This window comes from Giraffa tippelskirchi, chromosome 3 (genome assembly GCF_054371585.1).
Source record: "Giraffa tippelskirchi isolate mGirTip1 chromosome 3, T2T-mGirTip1v1.2.pri, whole genome shotgun sequence".
Taxonomy (NCBI): Eukaryota; Metazoa; Chordata; class Mammalia; order Artiodactyla; family Giraffidae; genus Giraffa; species Giraffa tippelskirchi.
In genome coordinates, this window is record NC_137277.1 from 41779885 (window position 1) to 41804089 (window position 24205).

Genomic DNA, 24205 nt, shown 5'->3' on the forward strand with positions numbered 1-24205 from the left:
TTTCCCAGCTATCTGTAAGGCCTCCTCAGACAGCCATTTTGCTTTTTTGCATTTCTTTTCCATGGGGATGGTCTTGATCCCTGTCTCCTATACAATGTCACAAACCTCTGTCCATAGTTCATCAGGCACTCTGTCTATCAGATCTAGTCCCTTAAATCTATTTGTCACTTCCACTGTATAATCATACGGGATTTGATTTAGGTCATACCTGAATGGTCTAGTGGTTTTCCCTACTTTCTTCAATTTCAGTCTGAATTTGACAATAAGCAGTTCATGATCTGAGCCACAGTCTGCTCCCAGTCTTGTTTTTGCTGACTGTATAGAGCTTCTCCATCTTTGGCTGCAAAGAATATAATCAATCTGATTTCGGTGTTGACTATCTGGTGATGTCCATGTGTAGAGTCTTCTCTTGTGTTGTTGGAAGAGGGTGTTTGCTATGACCAGTGCGTTCTCTTGGCAAAACTCTATTAGTCTTTGCCCTGCTTCATCCTGTACTCCAAGGCCAAATTTGCCTGTTACGCCAGGTGTTTCTTGACTTCCTACTTTTGCATTCCAGTCCCCTATAATGAAAAGGACATCTTTTTTGGATGTTAGTTCTAGAAGGCCTTGTAGGTCTTCATAGAACCATTCAAGTTCAGCTTCTTCAGCATTACTGGTCAGGGCATAGACTTGGATTACTGTGATATTGAATGGTTTGCCTTGGAAATGAACAGAGATCATTCTGTCGTTTTTGAGATTGCATCCAAGTACTGCATTTCAGACTCTTTTGTTGACCATGATGGCTACTCCATTTCTTCTAAGGGATTCTTGCCTACAGTAGTAGATATAATGGTCATCTGAGTTAAATTCACCCATTCTAGTCCATCTTAGTTCGCTGATTCCTAGAATGTCGACGTTCACTCTTGTCATCTCCTGTTTGACCACTTCCAATTTGCCTTGATTCATGGACCTAAGATTCTAGGTTCCTATGCAATATTGCTCTTTACAGCATCGGACTTTGCTTCTATCACCAGTCACATCCACAGCGGGGTATAGTTTTTGCTTTGGCTCCATCCTTTCATTCTTTCTGGAATTATTTCTCCACTGATCTCCGGTAGCATATTGGGCACCTACTGACCTGGAGAGTTCATCTTTCAGTGTCCTATCCTTTTGCCTTTTCATACTGTTCATGGGGTTCTCAAGGCAAGAATACTGAATCCATATTAGTGAATCATAAACCATCATTCAACTGGCTTAGAGATCAAAAGAGGGAAATTTAAGGCAGAGCAAAGGAGTTTTTCTAAATATTTCATTTCCTTAACAGCTTCTTGATGGGTTAACGAGCACAATTAAGTCCTCATTTGTTGCCCTGGGAAGCAGAGTAGTATATAGGTTAAGACCTCACATTTTGTTCGGGTTCAAACCTCAGTTCCTATATTTACTGGCTGAGTAACCTAGGATGAGGGAAGATCCCCCAGAGAAGGAAATGGCAACCCATTCTAGTATTCTTGCCTGGAAAATCCCATGGACAGAGGAGACCAGCGTGCTACAGTCCATGGGGTCACAAAAGAGTCTGACATGACTTAGCAACTAAACAACCACCACCACCTTGAAAGAGTCACTGGACTTTACAGTTCCTTAATTTGTTCCTTAATAGCTGCCATAGTAGCTATCTCACTGGGTCACGGAGAGGCTCCTTTATATATACAGAGCATAGGTATTTCACACAATAAGTTCCGTGAAGTCTTGTTTCCTTTTGAACTAGGTAAAGAAATTGATGGAGAAGATTTTCTTTATAAAATAAAAGTCCTCTCAGCTGACGTTCACATTTTAGAAGGAAAAATCCAGTAAGATCAGTTGTTCTCAAAGTGTGGTCCCTTGAGAACTTCTTAGAATTGAAAATTTGGGGGCCCTACTCCAAACCTACTGAATCAGAAACTCTGGGGTGAGACCTAGAATCTATGTTTTTAGAAGTCTTCTGAGTGATTCTTTTGTTCAAACTCACTGAAGTTTGAACTAGATGGTCTGGGGAAACTGGTCCTAATTATACCAGTATTCTAAGATCCTATTGTTCAGTCCTCAGTCAATTTTTCTTGAATAGCAGATACTTTTCTAAATTACTAGTAAGGTAGAATTACTGAATAATTGATATTTTCTGGGAATATTGTGGCTCTGTCTTCTAAAGCTGAAATAAAAATTACTGGTTCATGAAAAGATTCCTCTTGTTGGGACTTCGCTGGTGGTCCATGGGGGATACAGTTTCGACCCCTGGTCAGGGACTAAAATCCACCATGCTACACATGGCCAAAAATAGAGAGAGAGAAAAAAAAAGATTCATCTTGTTTTGCATTAAGCTTTTGGGAACTGACCTCAAAGCCATAAGAGTTTTATGGCTGTGGGAATGCTATCAAATCAAGAATTAGTTTAACTGTTTCTCCAAGACACATTTGAACATTCTAGATTTATAGCCTATGGATTTTCTGAATGAGCATGTTCTGTAAGCCTGGGCTATATGACATGAAAGACTACCAGATGCCAACTGAACTACACATCAAATTTCAAATAGAACAATTACAGCAGTCTTCCAGTGTTTCTTGTAAAAACAAGTGAAAACATATGGTAGCCTTTGTGTTTTTACATCCTCCCAAGCAATGAATCAATTAATATCCATAAATCCTGACGTAATTGCTTAGATGAATTTAAGAATATGATTAACTACTAATATCCTTCTGTTTAATCACTTTGTGAGCTGTCAAACATTTGAACTGTGCTCAGTCACGTTGTCTGTATGTGCTGGATCCCAACGTAATGAATTCTAGGCTTTTCATTTCTGACAGGAAAATCACAATGTTGAGGATGCAGTAAATGTCACATTTAAGAGGTTGGTAGTTATCATTACATTCTACAGCCTTGGGATTCACACATTTAATTATAGACATACAGGGGAGTTCATGAAGTGGGTGACCTGAGAGCAACAGCAAGAAACTGTATTTGGAAACTATGTCAGGTATTAACTTCCAAACTGTCTTTGTATGCTTTGGTAGTAAATAACATTTCAGAAATGTCTGCAAACAAGAACTAGAGAATATTGAAATACACAGTATATTTGCTGTCTATCACTGAAGAAGTGGTGTGTTCATACAGCATGTGGAATCTAGAAAACTGGTACTGATGAACCTATTTGCATAGCAGAAATAGAGACTCAGACATAGAGAACAAGTGTAGGGATACCAAGCGGGGAAGGAGGGTGGGATGAATTGGGAGACTGGGATTGACATGTGTACACTGCTATGAATGCAATAAATAACTAGTGAGAGCCTGCTGTATAGCATGGGCAACTCTATTTGATGCTCTCTGGTGACCTAGATGAGAGGGACATCCAGAAGGGAGGGGACATATATATATATATATGGCTGATTCACTTTGCTGTATGGCAAAAACTAGCACAGCACTGTGAAATAACTTTATACTCCAATAAATTAAAAAAAAAGATGACTGTTCCTATTAAAATTTGTATAAGGAACACAATATCTACTTGAACAACTCAGCGTAAAAATGATGCAAATGTTAAGTTTTGCCTCCTAGAAAGAGTTGTCTCATGGGAGCCAGAGTGCTCTGAGAATTTAAAATGAACTTGACACTCTCCCAAAATATATTTCTTATGAGTCTAAATATTCTATTTATAATCAAAACAATCTCAGATAAACTAGCACATTTTACATTTAAAATTGTTCCTGTCAATATATACACTGCTATATTTAAAATGGGTAACCCAACAAGGACCTACTATATGCCACAGGGAACTCTGTTCAATATTATGTAGCAACCTAAATGGGAAAAGAAATTGAAAAAGAATAGACACATGCATATGTATAACCAAATCACTTTGCTGTACACCTGAAACTAACACAACATTGTTAATCAACTATACTCCAATATAAAATAAAAATTTAAAAGAAATCATTCCTGTCAATAAATAAATGTTTGAAGCATTGTTCTTAGTGTTCTTTCTAAAGTAAGGAACTACAAGGTGGAGATACCTAAGTAGAAGAAATTTAAAACTCATGAACACTAGAAAACTTTCCTACATGAACCCTGGTCCACTGAAGTCTCGTTTTTATTCTACTGTGCATCCCTCAGCACCATAATAAAAACATAATAGTATAACTCATAATGTTTTGCACCTGTTCATTTCTTTGTAATTGTCTTTTTGTGGCATGTGTTCTTAACTTGGGGACTTCCCCAAAGGCTCAGCAGGTAAAGAATCCACCTGCAATACAGGAGACTCAGGTTCGATCCGTGGGTCAGAAAGATCCCCTGGAGGAGGAAATGGCAACCCATTCCTGTCTGGGAAATGCCATGGACAGAGGAGCCTGGCGGGCTATAGTCCATGGGTCGCAAAGAGTCAGACACGACTGAGCACGCATGCAATCCTTAATTTGCTTATATTTTGATTCTCCCATTCCCTGTACCCTACTCTGGCTTCATCCAGTGTATGTACGTACATGCGCACACACATACACACATGTACATAAATGCCTGCCTATACCCACAGGCATACTCCCATACAACAATGCATTATTTGATCCTTAAGTGTAAGAAATACAACTCAAATTTTGAGCTCTCTTCTAGCAGAAGAGTAAATAGTGTATACCTAAGAAGTAAGAGACTAGAAGTAAATATTCTAAAATAGCTATTTTTGGTCTTCATTTACTGGAATAAAACAGATGAAAAGAGAGGTTATGGTCAACAAAAAGATTATCATCTTTTCATTTACCCACCAGAAAACAGATTTGCTAGAAAAATGATGTGAATATGGAAGTATATGTGCCCATTCATTCTCTCCATTTGTCTTTTTCTCTATATTATCAGTAATTATTACTCAGTGACTCTTATTTTTTCCAAACATGCTCCAACCTGAATGCTAATTACACTGCTCATTAAAACAGAGGGGCAATTGCATGGCATAGTATCGCCACTGGGTGGCGCCTGTGTGTAATAGCCGACATTTCTAATTTTATTTTGTTTCAGTTTCATTGAGTGCAGGCAGAATAAACTTAAAACACATCTCTTTAAAAGCAAATATTCCATCCATGTTATACATGAACCTTATAAACTAAAGTTACCTCAATAAAAAATAAATTTTTAAAAATTTAGATAAATTTTTTAAAATTTAGGTGTTCTAAACACTATTTTGTCTGATGTCATGTCTTAGTGATTTATTGATCAGATAATTAAATATATCCAATAATATTTTATATAAGAGACAATTCCTTGGTTTCTGTTGATATAATAGCTCTTCACTCTAAATAAATTACCTTAAGATGTGCTATTTGCATTTTAGGAGAAGGTTGGAAATGTCAGAAAAACTATTATTATTATCCCAAACCACTCATTAAAAAGTTTTTATTTATATAAACATACATATATGTATGCACACATATATATATATAGATATATACATCTACAAAGGTATTACATAGAATGCTTAAAGTTCCTATTAAGTGTGCATATATATGTGTATATATATATGTGTGTGTATATATATATATTATACATATGACTTCCCTGGTGGCTCAGAGGGTAAAGAATCCTTCTGCAATGCGGGAGACCTGCATTCAATCCCTGGTTGGGAAGATCCTCTGGAGAAGGGCATAGCAACCCACTCCAGTATTCTTGCCTGGAGAATCCTTATGGACAGAGGAGACTGGTGGGCTACAGTCCATGGGATTGCAGAGTAGGACACGACTAAGTGACTAAGCACAGCACATATGTGTATATTTCACCCTTACCCATTTTTTCCTTTAATTGTGTGGATTTACATACATATATACATATACACACAGACAAATATCATATATGGTTATATACATATATGTATTCATATATGATATATATGTATGTGTATATGTACATATTGTTGAATTAATTTAAATGAATGAAGGGAGGAAATAAAACTGACATCAGACTTCACAACATTCAATACCAGAAAATAATTAAGCAATGTCTATATTGTTTTGAGGTGGAAAGAAAAGGTGACCCAAATACAGTATATTCATTCAAAATACAGTTTCAGAGGCAATATGCAGTCATTTTCAACATAAAAGAAGTCAGAAAATGTAGCACCCTTGTGATTTTCCTAAAAAAACTTTACAAGAAATTTAGCCAATTAAGAGATGAATAAAAATAAATAACTCAGGAAGAGAAAAAAACATTGTAAAAAGACAGGAAGTGAACCTCAAATCCATTTAAATATTAGACTGAGATTAATCAACAAAGGTCCGTCTAGTCAAGGCTATGGTTTTTCCAGTGGTCACGTATGGATGTGAGAGTTGGACGGTGAAGAAAGCTGAGCGCCGAAGAATCGATGCTTTTGAACTGTGGTGTTGAAGAAGACTCTTGAGAGTCCCTTGGACTGCAAGAAGATCCAACCAGTCCATCCTAAAGGACATCAGTCCTGGGTGTTCATTGGAAGCTGAAACTCCAATACTTTGGCCACCTCATGCGAAGAGCTGACTCATTGGAAAAGACCCTAATGCTGGGAAGGATTGGGGGCAAGAGGAGAAGGGGACGACAGAGGATGAGATGGCTGGATGGCATCACCGACTCGATGGACGTGGGTTTAGGTAGACTCTGGGAGTTGGTGATGGACAGGAAGGCCTGGCGTGCTGCGATCATGGGGTCGCAAAGAGTCGGACATGACTGAATGATTGAACTGACTGAACTGAATCAACTATAGGAACTGTAATTACAGGAAAAAAAGTAAAATTATGTAAAACCAGATACAATAACTAAACTTGGGGGAATTCTCTGACAGTCCAGTGGTTAGGACTTGGTGCTTTCACTGCTGGGGCCTGGATTCAATACCAGATCAGGGAACTAAGATCCTGCAAGCCATGGGGCACGGCCAAGAGAAAAAACTAAACTAAACTTGGGGAACATAAAAAGAAAAAAAGATAGGAAGACATGCGGAAATGTTAAACCCTTCACCCTTTATAGTAGTGTGTCAACTGTTATTTTATGTAATTGAAATATGTGATTAAAAAAATGACTGCTACCTTTTCTAATCATCATATTGCCTTTTCTTAGGATGATTTTAGAATAATTTTTGTGAAGGTATGTCCAATTTCAATAATTCCCTTATTCTTAATTTAGTTTCTCTTTCCTCTGTGGGAATCAAGTACAATTAAATATTTTTTATTTAGTTCAGTTCAGTCGCTCAGTCGTGTCCGACTCTCTGTGACCACGTGAACTGCAGCACGTCAGGCCTCCCTGTCCATCACCAACTCCCTGAGTCCACCCAAACCCATGTCCATCGAGTTGGTGATGCCATCCAACCATCTCATCCTCTGTCATCCCCTTCTCCTCCTGCCCCCAATCCTTCCCAGCATTAGGGTCTTTTCCAATGAGTCAGCCCTTCGCATGAGGTGGCCAAAGTATTGGAGTTTCAGCTTCAACATCAGTCCTTCCAATGAACACCCAGGACTGATCTCCTTTAGGATGGACTGGTTGGATCTTCTTGCAGTCCAAGGGACTCTCAGGAGGCTTCTCCAACACCACGGTTCAAAAGCATCAATTGTTCAGCACTCAGCTTGCTTTATAGTCCAACTCTCACATCCATACATGACCACTGGAAAAACCATAGCCTTGACTAGACGGACTTTTGTTGGCAAAGTAATGTCTCTGCTTTTTAATATGCTGTCTAGGTTGGTGATAACTTTCCTTCCAAGGAGTAAGCGTCTTTTAATTTCATGGCTGCAATCACCATCAGCAGTGATTTTGGAGCCCAGAAAAATAAAGCCACCCACTGTTTCCACTGTTTCCCCATCTATCTGCCACAAAGTGATGGGACCAGATGCCATGATCTTAGTTTTCTGAATGTTGAGCTTTAAGCCAACCTTTTCACTCTCCTCTTTCACTTTCATCAAGAGGCTCTTTAGTTCTTCTTCACTTTGTGCCATATGGGTGGTGTCATCTGCATATCTGAGGTTATTGATATTTCTCCCAGCAATCTTGATTCCAGCTTGTGCTTCTTCCAGCCCAGCATTTCTCATGATGTACTTTGCATATAAGTTAAATAAGCAGGGTGACAATATACAGCATTGACACTCCTTTTCCTATTTGGAACCAGTCTGTTGTTCCATGTCCAGTTCTAACTGTTGCTTCCTGATCTGCATACAGGTTTCTCAAGAGGCAGGTCAGGTGGTCTGGTATTCCCATCTCTTTCAGAATTTTCCACAGTTTGTTGTGATCCACACAGTCAAAGGCTTTGGCATAGTCAATAAAGCAGAAATAGATGTTTTTCTGGAACTCTCTTGCTTTTTCGATGATCCATCAGATGTTGGCAATTTGATCTCTGGTTCCTCTGCCTTTTCTAAAACCAGCTTGAACATTTGGAAGTTCACGGTTCACGTATTGCTGAAGCCTGGCTTGGAGAATTTTGAGCATTACTTCACTAGTATGTGAGATGAGTGCAATTGTGTGGTAGTTTGAGCATTCTTTGGCATTGCCTTTCTTTGGGATTGGAATGAAAACTGACCTTTTCCAGTCCTGTGGCCACTGCTGAGTTTTCCAGATTTGCTGGCATATTGAGTGCAGCACTTTCACAGCGTAATCTTTCAGGATTTAAAATAGCTCAACTGGAATTCCATCACCTCCACTAGCTTTGTTTGTAGTGATGCTTTCTAAGGCCCACTTGACTTCACATTCCAGGATGTCTGTCTCTAGGTGAGTGATCACACCATCGTGATTATGTGGGTTGTGAAGATCTTTTTTGTACAGTTTTTCTGTGTATTCTTGCCACTGCATTTCAGACTCTTTTGTTGACCATGATGGCTACTCCATTTCTTCTAAGGGATTCCCACCCACAGTAGTAGATATAATGGTCATCTGAGTTAAATTCACCCATTCTAGTCCATCTTAGTTCACTGATTCCTAGAATGTTGATGTTCACTCTTGTCATCTCCTGTTTGACCACTTCCAATTTGCCCTGATTCATGGACCTAACATTCCAGGTTCCTATACAATACTGCTCTTTACAGCATCGAATCTTGCCTCTATCACCAGTCCCATTCACAACTGGGTGTTGTTTTTGCTTTGGCTCCATCCCTTCATTCTTTCTGTAGTTACTTCTCCACTGATCTCCAGCAGCATATTGGGCACCCACTGATCTGGGGAGTCCACCCTTCAGTGACCTATCTTTTTGCCTTTTCATACTGTTCATGGGGTTCTCAAGGCAAGAATACTGAAGTGGTTTGCCATTCCCTTCTCCAGTGGACCACATTCTGTCAGACCTCTCCGCCATGACCCGTCCGTCTTAGGTGGCCGCGCACGGCATGGCTTAGTTTCATTGAGTTAGACAAGGCTGTGGTCCATGTGATCAGACTGGCTAGTTGTCTGCGACTGTAGTTTCAGCCTGTCTTCCCTTGATCCCCTCTCTCAGTGCCTACCGTCTTACCTGGGTTTCTCTTACCTTGTATGCGGGGTCTCTCTTCAGGGCTGCTCCAACATAGCGCAGCCGCTGCCCCTGACCTCCGGCCCGGAATTTATGACATCCACATTATATATCCCTCTATTTACTGATTATATACACCTCTATTTACTGAGACAAAAATATAAAGCTGTTTTAAATGATGTTCATCTAAGAGTAACAATGGTTATTTCTGGGTAAGAAATTAATGATAGGGACTTCCCTGGTGGTCCAGTGGCTAATACTCTGTGTTCCCAATGCAGGGGGCCCAGGTTTGATCCCTGGTTGAGGAACTAGATCCTGCATGCCACAACTAAGAGTTCACATGCTGCAACCAAGACCCAGTGCAGCCAAATAAATAAATAAATACTTTAAAAAAGAAATTTATGAAAATTTTTAAATTCTCATCTTTGCACTTTTATGAATTGTTTGAATACTTTTTGTTTAGTCATGATAATTTTTAACAAAATCAAGTAATTTTTCCTAACAAAAATATTCCATGGTGTTATTAAGAATTAATCCTATTAATAAGTTATGGGAATATATACATTGTTATTCTATTTTTATATTTATCTCTGCTTTTAAAATTCTTCACCCTACTATATTTTTTTAAAGTTTTAAGACTATAATTTCACAACTGAGTAAATATTTCATAGCATTTCATACAATTAGATGTAAGATCTTGACCCAATAATTACTAAATGAAGTATTTTGAAATTTTAAAATGGTTGGGCTTACATAATTTTAAAATTGTTTATTTTGCAGTTTCATTACAAACAAATGGGTTTCCCTGGTAGCTCAGCTGGTAAAGAATCTGCCTGCAATGCAGAAGACCCCAGTTTGATTCCCAGGTCAGGAAGATCCGCCGGAGAAGGGATAGGCTACCCACTCCAGTATCCAGTATTTGACAAGGGATTGCCAAATATATCTGGATTATATAAAATATATAGACTATATTAAAGCTTTAGTAACCCAATAATAAAGACAAATAACCCAATTTTAAAATGGTCAAAGGATATAAGTAGACATTTCTCCAAAGAAGTTATGCAAGTCGCCAATACCTGAAAAGATGCTCAGTGTCATTTTAGCCATTAGAGCCATTTAACATTTCAAAAGCATTGTGAGCTACCACTTTACACCCACAACGTGGCTATAGTTAAAAGCAAAACCACGAAACAAAGCAAACAAACACAACAGAGAGTAACAAGTGTTGCCAAGGATGTGGAGTAACTACAATGTTCATTCACTATGGGAATGTAAAACAGGGCAGGCAGCCACTGTGGAAAGCAGTCTGGCAGTTCCTTAAAAGGTTAAACATAGAGTTGGTATATGAATCAGCAATTCCTCTCCTAGGTATATAACTAAGGGAACTGAGACATATGCTCACAGGAAAACATATACACAAATGTTTATAGCAGCATTATTTACAATAATAAAAAGGTGAAAACAGCCCAACTGATGAATGGATAAAGTGTGGTACGTCCATACGAAGGAATGTTTTGTTTTGTTTTTAGTCGCAAAGTCATGTCCAACTCTTTTGCGACTCTATGGATTGTAGTCCACCAGGCTCCTCTGTCCATGGGATTTCCCAGGCAAGAAGACTGCATTGGTTTGCCATTTCCCTCTCCAGGGGATTTTCCCAACCTAGGGATCGAATCCACGTCTCCTTGCATTAGCAGGCAGATTTTTCACCCCTGAGTCACCAGAGAAGTCCATAGAGTCTCATTAATTATCTATTTATACATAATATCAATAGTGTATATATGTCAATCCCAACCTCTCAATTCATCCCACCGTCTCCCTTGGTCCAGAACAGTCTTTATTGGAGTTTGCTCAGGAAAGATAAGGCAGGGCAGGGTAAACAGTTTAGGACTGGCAATTTGAATAATCCCAGTAGACTTTGGGGCACAGGAGCTGTCCCCAGTTATCTGGCATTTGGTCCTGGGTTGATTTGAGGTAGGGGAAATACTGGTTTAGTGAGTGAAGTTTAAACAAGGAGGTGGTTCAGAGTATGTGCTTTGGATCACAGAGAATATATAAACAGTTCTGGCCATTAGTTTGGCCCTGTGACTAACGGACGCCAAATACCCAAATACAGAATCTAAGAAAACAGAACATACTAGAGACAGGATTGCCAAGTTCTTATCTACATGATAATCATCTCAAGGGTTCCAGAAATCCTTCAAACAGAATCTTGAAATTGTATTTAGTGCATAGTCATCACCGTCCATGAGGCAAGGGTGAAGGAGTGGAGGAGAAAGTTACCTTGACTCTGATACTCAGAAAAACAAGGGGAATTAGGAAAGACATGAAAAAATATAAAAGCAGGCTGAAGAAATAGGATCCTGGTACTGTTAAACTGCTTCTTTTGTTTATTCCACTACAATAGAATCATACTTTCTCAAGTGTAATTTTGTGTAGACTTTGAAGCAAATGGCCTGAATATTTCTCCAGCTGAAGTAACTGTGAGACCTTGTACAAGTTACTTACCCTTTCTGAACCTCAGTATCTTCATCTATAAAAGTAGGAATAAGAATTGCTGAAGTTACCCGATTTAATTTAATTTAATCACTTCATGGCAAATAGATGGGGAAACAATGGAAACAGTGACAGCCTTTATTTTCTTGGGCTCCAAAATCTCTGCAGATGGTGACTGCAGCCATGAAATTAAAAGACACTTGCTCCTTGGAGGGAAAGCTATGATAAACCTAGACAGCATATTAAAAAGCAGAGACATTACTTTGCCAACAGAGGTCTGTCTAGTCAAAGCTATGGTTTTTCTAGTAGTCATGTGAGAGTTGGACCATAAAGAAAGCTGAGCACTGAAGAATTGATGCTTTTGAACTGTGATGTTGGAGAAGACTCTTGAGAGTCCCTTGGGCTGCAGGAAGATCAAACCAGTCAATCCTAAAGGAAATCAGTCCTGAATATTCATTGGAAGGACTGATGCTGAAGCTGAAGCTCCAATACTTTGGCCACCTGATGCGAAGAACTGACTCATTGGAAAAGACCCTGATGCTGGGAAAGATTGAAGGTGGGAGGAGAAGGGGACAACAGAGGATGAGATGGTTGGATGGCATCACCAACATGATGAACATGAGTTTAAGTAAGCTCCGGGAGTTGGTGATAGGCAGAGAAGCCTGGTGTGCTGCAGTCCATGGGGTTGCAAAGAGTCAGACATGACTGAGCAACTGAACTGAACTGAAATAGTTTAAAGTGTACATCTGAGAATTGATAAAATAAGCTATTGCTTGCCTGCCTGCTAAGTTTCCTCAGTTGTGTCCGACTCTGTGCAAGCCTATGGACTGCAGCCTCCTGGGATCCTCTCTCCATGGGACTCTTCAGACAAGAATATTGGAGTGGATTGCCATGCCCTCCTCCAGGGGATCTTCCTGAGCCAGAGATAGAACCCGCATCTCCTACATCTCCTGTATTGGCAGGTGGTTCTTTACCACTCGTGCCACCTGGGAAGCCCCAAATTAGCTATTACGCTTTAATTTATTTAATTCTAAGTTACTGTATGTGTCACATGCACCAAAAGATGATTGAGACCGGCAAAATAATTTGATTCAAATAATGAATACTGTAACTTCTTACTTGTATAAATTCTGTTTTGTTCAATCTTGGTTCCATTGAGTCAGCAATAGCTACTTGTAGGCAGCATGTTTCTAATCATGGAACAAAGGTTATTTGACAGTTAGTTTGGTTGTAACACATTCACATTTTATATTCATATTATAGTGCTCCAAAAGAACATAACATTCTTAATGTCAATCAATATTTATAACAGAATGAATGATATATAGTTGGGTAGCATTCCGATTACTATAAGACTATCATTTTTCCTGGCTTCTATTTAGCCAAGGAACTCAAACATTTAAGAGCATGCCTACATTTTTAATGATTGTGTCAAGATAAAGCAGAAATAAACAGGCATATCAATAGTATAAAAGACTACAAAAATATCTGTGTTGGTTTATGCTGCTGCTGCTGCTGCTAAGCCGCTTCAGTTGTGTCCGACTCTGTGCGACCTCATAGACGGCAGCCTACCAGGCTCCTCTGTCCCTGGGACTCTCCAGGCAAGAACACTGGAGTGGGTTGTCATTTCCTTCTCCAGTGCATGAGAGTGAAAAGTGAAAGCGAAGCCGTTAAGTTGCATCTGACTCCCAGCGACCCCATGGACTGCAGCCCACCAGGCCCCTCCGTCCATGGGATTTTCCAGGCAAGAGTACTGGAGTAGGGTGCCATTGCCTTCTCCGGTTGGTTTTTCTAGAAGGTCCTAAAACATAAATGCTTTTTAAAGACTTTATTTTGTCTTTAATGTTTTTTAATTAAATAAATAATATATGAATATGTTCTTTTGGTAAAAAATTCAAAAATACAAAAATATAAGCAGGAAAACTTGAAAATGTACCATTTCCCCTCCCTCTCCCCCACCAGCACCCTCACTCCCTTTTGCTCTAGAAGTAACCACTGTCAGTGGTTTGTTGTCACCCTTTCAGCAACTTTTCTATGTATTTTCATATGTGTGTGTGTGTACTTAGTCGCTCAGTCGTGTTTAACTCTTTGTGACCCTATGGACTGCAGTACATCAGGCTTCCCTGTCCTTCACCATCTCCTGGAGCTTGCTCAAACTCATGTCCATTGAGTCAGTGATGCCATCCAACCATTTCATCCTCTCTCAACCTCTTCTTCTGCTGCCTTCAATCTATCTCAGCATCAGAGTCTTTTCTAATGAGTCAGCTCTTCGCATTGGGTGGCCACAGTATTGGAGCTTCAGCTTCAGCTTCAGTATCAGTCCTTCTAATTCAGGACTGATTTCCTTTAGGATTGACTGGTTTGATCTTGTTGCTGTCCAAGGGACTCTCAAAAGTCTTCTCTAACACCACAGTTCAAAAGCATCAATTCTTCAGTGTTCAGCCTTCTTTATGGTCCAACTCTCACATCCATACATGACTACTGGAAAAACCACAGTTTTGTACAGAACTTGGTCGGCAAACATATGTATACACACACACACACACACATATGAAAATACATGGGGTTTCCCTGATGGCTCAGACAGTAAAGAATCTGCCTTGGTTCAATTCTTGGGTTGGGAAGATCCCTTGGAGAAGGGAACAGCTACCCATTCCAGTATTCTTGCCTGGAGAATCCCATGAACAGAGGAGCCTGGTGGGCTACAGTCCATGGGGTTGCAAAAAGTCAGACAGGATTTAGCGACTAAACAGCAGCAGCAACAAAATGTATATATACACATATACCTTTTGATTCTCTATGCATAAATATTATACTGATCTGCAACTTGCAAGTTGTTGGGGTTTTTTTTGCTTAACCACTCATCTTGCAGATCTTTTCAAATAGTATGTAGAACTCAGGTGGCAGATTTGGGATGGAAATATGATTGAGAGTCATCTGAAGTCATGGGTTTAAATAAGAAAACCCAAGGAGTGAGTGCAATTCCTTCCCAGTAAAGACTTTACCCCTCTCTAAGGAATGTAGAGAAAAAAAAAGATGTTTGTCCTTTCCTCCTCCTTGAGAATTCCAGACCCCTTTCTCCTCCTCAGGGACCCCGGACTTCTTATGAACCTGCAGTAGTAAGAGGCAGGCTTACCAAGCTGCAGATCTGGACTTTGAAAAAATTCATGAAGAACATTCTGAATCTGCAAATCAAAGAGAACATATATTACTTTTCAATTACCATATGTTTAGTATTTCAGAGTAAAAGCCATCCATAGTCTTTCAGTTTAAGTCCTGACTGATTCCGAATAGGAAAAGGAGTACATCAAGGCTGTATATTGTCACCCTGCTTATTTAACTTATATGCAGAGTACATCATGAGAAACATTGGGCTGGAGGAAGCACAAGCTGGAATCAAGATTGCCAGGAGAAATATCAATATCAACCTCAGATATGCAGATGACACCACCCTTATGGCAGGAAGTGAAGAAGAACTAAAGAGCCTCTTGATGAAAGTGAATGAGGAGAGTGAAAAAGTTGGCTTAAAGCTTAACATTCAGAAAACTAATATCATGGCATCTGGTCCCATCACTTCATGGGAAATAGATGGGGAAACAGTGGAAACAGTGTTAGACTTTATTTTGGGGGGCTCCAAAATCACTGCTGATGGTGCTTGCAGCCCTGAAATTAAAAGACGCTTACTCCTTAGAAGGAAAGTTATGACCAACCTAGATAGCATATTTAAAAGCAGAGACATTACTTTGTCAACAAAGGTCTGTCTAGTCAAGGCTATGGTTTTTCCGGTAGTCACGTATGAATGTGAGAGTTGGATGGTGAAGAAAGCTGAGCGCTTTTGAACTGTGGTGTTGGAGAAGACTCTTGAGAGTCCCTTGGACTGCAAGAAAATCCAACCAGTCCATCCTAAAGGAGATCAGTCCTGGGTGTTCATTGGAAGGACTGATGTCGAAGCTGAAACTCCAATACTTTTGGCCACCTCATGCAAAGAGTTGACTCATTGGAAAAGACCCTAATGCTGGGAAGGATTGGGGGCAGGAGGAGAAGGGGACGACAGAGGATGAGATGGCTGGATGGCATCACCAACTCAATGGGCATGGGTTTGGGTAGACTCCGGGAGTTGGTGATGGACAGGGAGGCCTGGCGTGCTGCGATTCATGGGGTTGCAAAGAGTCAGACACGACTGAGTGACTGAACTGAACTGAATTCTTCTGACCTAGGCACAGAAATAGTGAGAGTTAACATTTAGTTTATAGCATATTTCAAAGTATATAAAATATGTTTGCATGTATTTCCTCAGTGATTTTCAACCCTTTTGTGTGAGAACTGGGATGCTGATAGGATTCCATTTGCCCACTCCAAGGAAATTTCCAACAATCCTTGGACAGTGGGCATGATAGGCACCTTTGGCAACAAGCTTGGCAATCCAAAGAATTCTCTGTAATTTCTCATTCTTCAATGAGAAAATAATATTTCAGAGCTCCTCTTTATCTATTTTTTAAAAAATAATACTATTGTTCAGATCAGTTTTAGGTTCATAGCAAAATTAACCAGAAGATACAGAGTTTCCGTATACTCCCTGCCCCCACTCTACCACATACATGGCTTAACTCCACTATCAATATCCCCCATCACAAAGGTACATTTGTTACAACCAATGAACCTACACTGGAACCTCATAACCCAAAGCCCATAGTTTATGTATAACTATGGGTTTTGAAAATTATGTGATGACATGTATCCATCATTATGTAATACAGAATTGTTTCACCACCTTAAAACTCATCTGTGCTCTGTCTATTCATCTCTGTCCACACCCCACCATTCCTGTCTTCATAATTTTACCTTTTCTGGAATGTCATACAGTTAGACTCATATAGTATATAGCCTTTTTAGATTGGCTTCTTTTACTTAGTAATATGTATGTAAGGTTCTCCCACATCTTTTCACGGCTTGATAGTTCATTTCTTTTTAGCACAGAATAATATTCCACTATCTGGATGTACCATACTTATTTATTATTCACCCCCTGATGGTCAGCTTCCCAGGTGGTGTTAGTGGTAAGGAATCTACCTGCAATGCAGGAAACATAAGCAATGCAGATTCAATCCCTGGATCAGGAAGACACCCTTGAGGAGGGTGTGGCAACTTTCTCCAGTATCCTTGCCTGGAGAATCCCATGGACAGAGGAGTCTGGTGGGCTACAGTCCATGGGGTCAGAAAGAGTTGGACGCGACTGAAGCGACTTACACACCGAAGGACATCTTGGTTGCTTCCAAGTTTTGCTAATTGTTAATTATGCAGTAAACATCAATGTGTCAGCTTTTGTGTGGACATGAATTTCCAACTCCTTTGGGTAAATACAAAGGATCCTCTACCAGGGCTCAATCATATGGTAAGAGTATGTTTAGTTTCAAACTGCCAAGCTGTATTCCAAAGTGGCCATACCATTTCATATTTCTACCAACAATGAATGAGAGTTTCTGTTGCTGCACATCTTTGCCAGCTTTGGTGTTGTCAGTGTTCTGGATTTTGGTCATTTTGATAGGTGTGTAGTGGTATCTCATGGCTGTTTTCAATTGCATTTCCTCAATGACATATGTGGAACACCTTTTCATTTTCTTATTTGCCATCTATATATCTTTGGTGAAGTGTCTGTTCAGGTCTTTTGCCCATTTTTAAATCTTTTAAATATTTGTTTTCTTATTGTTGATTTCAAGAGCTCTTTGTATATTTTGGATAATTGTCCTTTATCAGCCAAGTCTTTTGTAAATATTTTCTTCCAGTCTGAGGCTTGTGCTCCTTGGTGTATTTTTAGCAATTCACTTTGATCTGGAAATATGCTTGGTATTGTATATAACCAACAATTATTCTCACATCTACATATACCTGTGTGTATGTGTGTGCTCAGTCATGTCCAACTCTGGGAACCCATGGACTGTAGCCCATCAGGCTCCTCTGTCCATAGAATTTCCCAGGCAGAATACTGGAGTGGGTTGCTATTTCCTACTCCATGGGATCTTCCCGACCCAAGGATCAAACCCAAGTCTCTTGCATCTCCTGAATTGGCAGGTGGATTCTTTACCACTGGTGCCACCTGGGAAGCACCTACATATACCTAAGAGAACATATTTAACTCTTAGAGCACAGTTATTTTCTGGAGCTAATGACATGGTCTTTTAGGGAATTCCCTGGCGGTCCAGCGGTTAGGACTCCGTACTTTCACTGCTGAGGGCCCAGGTTCGATCCCTGGTCAGGGAACTAAAATCCCACAAGCTGCATGGTGACTCCCACACCCCCCAGCCCCACACACATCACAAAAAGGACATGGTCGTTTAGTCCACAGAAGTAATTAGTCACACACATATGAAAAAACGAACACAAGCTATGTCTGTCTATAATGAAGAGTTTGTGAAGTTCAGCCAGAGTTAATATTTTGGAAATCTACCTAGAATTTTCTTCTTAATGTTCAAGAGAAAATTGATGAAATTTACTTTCGTGGGCTAGATTTATCTCAGCAAGACTGAAAATTTAGAAGGAAGTTTCTAGCACTCTAGAAGCACTCTAGATTGCTCAGTATCTAGCAATCACTCTTACCACCCATTCCACCTACCCTTCACAGGCACCTTCTTCCTTACCACTACCATCGGAATCATTCCTTTGGGGTCTAGAATCCACTCATTGAACTGCTCCTGCAGAGCCTGTTTCCGTGCGTTGGCCACCTTGGCTTTGACGTCATTTATGTATTCTGTTTGTTCTCGTTTCTGTTTAATATTCTCCTTCATCTTGGATACTCTGAAGGATATAGAAATAGAAGACATGTTGTGTTAAGATTATTGGATTTGATTCAGATTTTTCAAATGGCAGAATTCAGAGTTCAGAGCCTCATTTAAATTTTTGACCTCTCTTTCTCCATGAGATCGTCATTTAAACCTGCAGTGATTCCCTCCCTCCCCTAGCACATACTCAGTTTGGCATTTATCATAAGCTGCCTGCTACTATTACTTGCCTTTTTATAGAGGTTGGCCTTGTTTTACTCAATGAAATACTATACTTTAGAAGTACTAAGAATAGCCCTAGAAGCTGCCATGTATAAAAGCAAGATTGAAAACACTAAGGCCTTAGGGTGGTGGGCCTCTTTTTTCCCTGGACACAGAAATCATCTTGGAAAGACTTTGATTCCAAGTCTAGGTAAGGAGACTGGAAACTGCATGTATAACAAGCATCTCAGGTAGTTCTGATCCCTTGGATCCAACTTTTGATTTCTGTCCAGGAATACTTATTGCCAATTTCTTTTATCTGGCCAGAGTTAAATACTTTTGACAGCCCCTAAGCAGAATAGTTACATTCTACTCAGACAGAGTTGCATCACTCAGGTTGAAAATGGGGGAAGAACTGCAGTTTTAGTTATCCCTATGTTTATCACCCATATTAGGACTTCAAAACCACCAGACAGGTTTTGACTGAAACACCAAAATGGTTCAGATAATAAAAATAGCTTCTGGTTTCAAACATAATTGTCAAATAATGTTTGAGTCAGGTCTTCTCATGGCTCAGCTGGTAAAGAATCTGCCTGCAATGAGGGAGACCTGGGTTTGATCCCTGGGTTGGGAAGATCCCCTGGAGAAGGGAAAGGCTACCCACTTCAGTATTCTGGCCTGGAGAATTCCAGGGACTGCACAGTCCATGGGGTCACAAAGAGTTGGACATGACTGAGCAACTTTCACTTTCTTTCATTTTTCAAAGAAAAGACTAACACAATCTGACAGACTTTGAAGTGCAAAAGACTTCTCAGTAGGAAATGGTAAACTGGAGAACTCTAATAATCCAAGAGGGATTAATACGGAGACTTCCCTGTAACTCAGATGGTAGAGTCTGCCTGCAGTTCAGGAGATCCAGGTTCAATTCCTGGGTAGGGAAGTTCATCTGGAGAATGGAATGGCAACCCACTCCAGGATTCTTGCCTGGAGAATCCCATGGACAGAGGAGCCTGGCAGGCTACATTCCATGGGGTCCCAAAGAGTCAGACATGACTGAGCAACCAACACTACTAATAATCTATGAGGGGCTTCCCGGGTGGCTTAGTGGTAGAGTCTGCCTGCCAATGCAGGAGATGCAGGCAGGAGATGCAGGTTCAAGCCTTGGGTCGGGGAGATCCCCTGGAAAAGGAAATGGCAACCTACTCCAGTATTCTTGCCTGAGAAATTCAATGGACAGAGAGGAGCGTGGTGGGGCTATTGTCTGTGGGGGTCACAAGAATTTGACACAATTTAGCGACTAAACAACAACAAACAATAATCCAAGAGAAACAATGTAAGTCTAAATCATTACTTTATGCCCATATAAGGACTTCAAACTTCTGTAAGAAAAGAAGATTTCAAAAATAAAATTTCAAGTTTGAAAATAAAAACAGGCAGGTTTTTTTTTTAAGTCTGTATTGAATTTGTTACAATATTGCTTCTGTTTTGTTTTGGTTTTTTGGCCTCTAGGCATGTGGGATCTTGGACTTTAGCTCCCCAACCAGAGAACTGGATAGCCAGGGAATACCCCCAGGCAAGTTGTTTAATAGTGCAGAAGGGCTGGTTTCTGAACTGCTGGAAGATAATTAGCATTTTAAAGGAAGTGCTAAATTCCTCTGATGTGACTACTAACCAGCCAAACCTCACCACTTGTCTCAGAACCCTCAGTCTCTTCTCAGCTGGCTCACCTTCTCTTCCCCTGTCTTTCTTCTCTGCTGCTTTGTGTGTCTATCTCTCCCTTTCCCCCTCTCTCTCTCTCTTTATACAGCATGTGTGCGTGTTCAGTAGCTCAGTGCTATCTGACTCTTTGCGACCCCATGGAGCCTGCCAGGCTCCTCTGGCCATGGGATTTTCCAGGCAAGAATACTGTAGTGGGTTGCCATTTTCTGCTCCAGGGGGTCTTACCAAGCCAAGGATTGAACCCTGGTCTCCTGTTGTTGTTGTTGTTGTTGTTGTTGTTGTTCAGCTGCTCAGCTGTGTCCGAGTCTTTTGCCGCCACATGGACTGCATCACGCCAGGCTTCCCTGTCTGTCACCATCTCCTGGAGTTTGCTCAAACTCATGTCCATCAAGTCAGTGATGCCATCCAACCACCCCGTCCTCTGTCGTCCCCTTCTCTTCCTGCCTTCAATCTTTCCCAGTATCAGGGTCTTTTCAAATGAGTCAGCTCGTCGCATCAGGTGGCCCAAGTATTGGAACTTCAGCTTCAGCATCAGTCCTTCCAATGAATATTCAGGGCTGATTTCCTTTAGGATGGACTGGTTTGATCTCCTTGCAGTCCAAGGGACGCTCAAGAATCTTCTCTAGCACCGCAGTTCAAAAGTATCAATTCTTCGGCTCTCAGCTTTCTTTATAGTCCAACTCTTACATCCATACATGACTCCTGGAAAAACCATAACTTTGACTGTATGGACCTTTGTCGGCAAAGTAATGTCTCTGCTTTTTAATACGCTGTCTAGGTTTGTCATAGCTTTTCTTCCAAGGAGCAAGTGTCTTTTAATTTCATGGCTGCAGTCACCATCTGCAGAGATTTTGAAGCCCAAGAAAATAAAGTCTGTCACTATTTCCATTGTTTCCCCATCTATTTGCCAGGAAGTGATGGGACCAGATGCTGTGATCTTAGTTTTTTGAATGTTGACTTTTAAGACAGCTTTTTCACTCTCCTCTTTCACTTTAATCAAGAGGCTCTTTAGTTCTTCTTCACTTTCTGCCATGAAGGTGGTGTCATCTGCATATCTGAGGTTATTGATATTTCTCCCAGCAATCTTGATTGCAGTTTGAATCAAGGGTCTCCTGAGTTTCTGGCATTGGCAAGTGGATTCTTGACAACTGTGCCACCTGGGGAGCCTCTATACAGCTCTCTCCTCAATTCCTGTCTTTCCTTCCTGATTCTCTATTCTGTGTATTTCTTAGAGCTTTTTCTCATTATTCATTCATTCACACTCACTGAGTTTCTTTCTTTTTTTTTTTTTTTTATAAATTTATTTATTTTAGTTGGGGGCTAATTACTTTACAATATTGTAATAGTTTTTGCCATACATTGACATGAATCAGCCATGGGTTTACATGTGTTCCCCTTCCTGGACCCCCCACCCACCTCCCTCCCCATCCCATCCCTCTGGGTCATCCCATTGCCCCGGCCCTGAGCCCTTGTCTCATGCATCGAACATGGAATGGTGTTCTGTTTCACATATGATAATATACATGTTTCAATGCTATTCTCCCAGAACATCCCACCCTCACCTTCTCCCTCAGAGTCCATAAAATTGTTCTATGCATCTGTGTCTCTTATTCTGTCTCGCATATAGGGTTATCATTACCATCTTTCAAATTCCATATATATGCATTAGTATACTGTATTGTTGTTTTTCTTTCTGGCTTACTTCACTCTGTATAATGGGCTCCAGTTTCATCCATCTCAGTAGAACCGATTCAAATGTATTTTTTTAATGGCTGAGTAATATTCCATTGTGTTATTCACTCATTACACAAACATTTACTGAGCACCTACTATGGATTCTGCCATTGTAAAGCTTAGGGTCCAATGCAGAACAGGTAAGTAAGTGACGTTGTGTAATAAGTACTGGGTGTCTCCAGATTCTCATGTGTATCAATCAAAATAGATTAACAAAATTGAGTTTCTGTCACAGTTCCATCTGCCTGAAAAGCCTTCCTCCCTCTCTTCGTTTGGCTAGATCCTCCACATCCTTTAGGTCTCAGTTCAGACATCATTTCCTCCCTCTTATTAATGTCCACATTTAGAAACAGAACCTGGTTTTGTGCTTCAGGGCCGTTGCACAGGAGGCTCTAAATACGATCCAGATGGATTTTTAATTATGATGTAACTCATTCAGGGACTGAATAAAATTTCTCTTTTGTGGTCTGCATTATCTCAAGAGGATATCTAATCAACAGAATTCCATAGCCTCCAAAACTCTTAACTTAGGGTATTGTAGTATAGGATAGACATAACCTGTAAGCGGATTCTAAGTATAAATCCACAGTCTACTTTTAAGGAGATTGGAAAGGAAAAAAAAAAACACTACAATGTGGTAAAATGCAAAAATTGTCACAAATTCTTTCCATTCCTGTAACCATGTCTGTTTGTATGCAATGTAGTTTTGCAGCTCCTACCATTAAGAATTAAAGTCTATTTCTGCATCTCATGTGTCTGGCTGTGGCCATGTAACTTGCTTTGGCCAATGGGCCATTAGCAAACACAGGAAGCAGAAAGTTGAAAAGTGCTGTAAGTTATATCACAATAAAACTTATATTACAAAAATTATATCACAATAAAACAGGGGGAAAAAGGAATCAATGTGCTTAAACTTTGGGGTTTGCTCTGTTTTATTTAACTTAAGAGCCTAAGCACCACCACCTTGGAATAAGCCTAGGCTAACCTGCTCCACTGCTTTACCGACAGTCAGCCAACTAATAGCCAGATGACTATCAATTGCCATTTTACTGTAATGTATGAGTGATACCATGTGGAGCAGAGATGAGCCATGAGCCCAGTCCAAAGTTACCAACACATAAAATCATGAGCAAATAAATGATTGTTTATTTAAGCCACTCAGTTTGGAGGTATTTTGTTACACAACCAAAGCTAGTTAATAAAACAGTCTCCACAGTACTTCCCTGGTGGTCCAGTGGTTAAGAATCTGCTTTCCAATGCAGGTGATGTGAGTTTGACCCCTGGTCAGGGAATTAAAATCCCAATGCCATGGGGCAATGAGGCCATGTGCCACAACTAGAGAAGCTCTGGCAAGCTACAACGAAGACCGAACTCAGCTGAAAAAACTGTCTCCCCATCTTAAATGTTTTTAGATCTTTAAGAGTACAATATAAATCTAACTACTTAAAGAATAGAAGTAAAAATGCTTTCTTGCCCTAACTGTCACAATCCAAATTCTATCCATTCATTCAAGCTGTGTTAGGAAAATCTTCCACTTAGAGAATTTGCCTAGATTATATCAAAACTAAATGTGGTATTTCATAAAAACTGGTTCTAGCCAGCTTAAGTGGATAATAGATCATGAACTTTGAGCGACCTCAGTACACAAGACCATTGCTAGACCTAACTGAAGCCTCTTTTTCAGCTGCTAAACAATAGTACTTGTTTTAATCAATCGTGTACAAACCTATGGACTCATTCTATGCTATATACAGTGTGATTGTCTTTAATTGTTACAAGTATAACCACTATAAAGCTCCCTTCCTAACACTTAAAAACTCTAGAATCTTCCCTCTCTGCAAACTAGTGA

At 40.1% G+C, this 24205-nt stretch overlaps 1 protein-coding gene and 1 non-coding gene across 8 annotated transcripts in view; one reads left to right on the forward strand and one right to left on the reverse strand.

The window, feature by feature from the left end:
• Positions 1-24205, reverse strand: part of EFCAB5 (EF-hand calcium binding domain 5) — a 92016-nt gene that overhangs the window by 44137 nt on the left and 23674 nt on the right. For 6 of the 7 annotated variants that reach the window (XR_014079580.1, XR_014079579.1, XM_081580215.1 and 3 more), the window contains exons 5-7: positions 18562-18718; positions 15063-15111; positions 13046-13116 (exon numbers count right to left, since the gene is read on the reverse strand). Coding sequence is in view for 5 of the 7 variants with exons in the window: in XM_081580215.1 (XP_081436341.1) it covers positions 13046-13116; positions 15063-15111; positions 18562-18718 (277 nt within the window). In the remaining 2 variants the exon portion in view is untranslated. Of the gene's footprint in view, positions 1-13045; positions 13117-15062; positions 15112-18549; positions 18719-24205 lie in introns of all 7 variants that reach the window. The other variant, XM_081580213.1, reaches the window with a different exon arrangement.
• On the forward strand, positions 18112-18184 carry TRNAE-UUC (transfer RNA glutamic acid (anticodon UUC)). The gene has a single exon. It is a non-coding gene; the product is annotated as a tRNA-Glu (tRNA).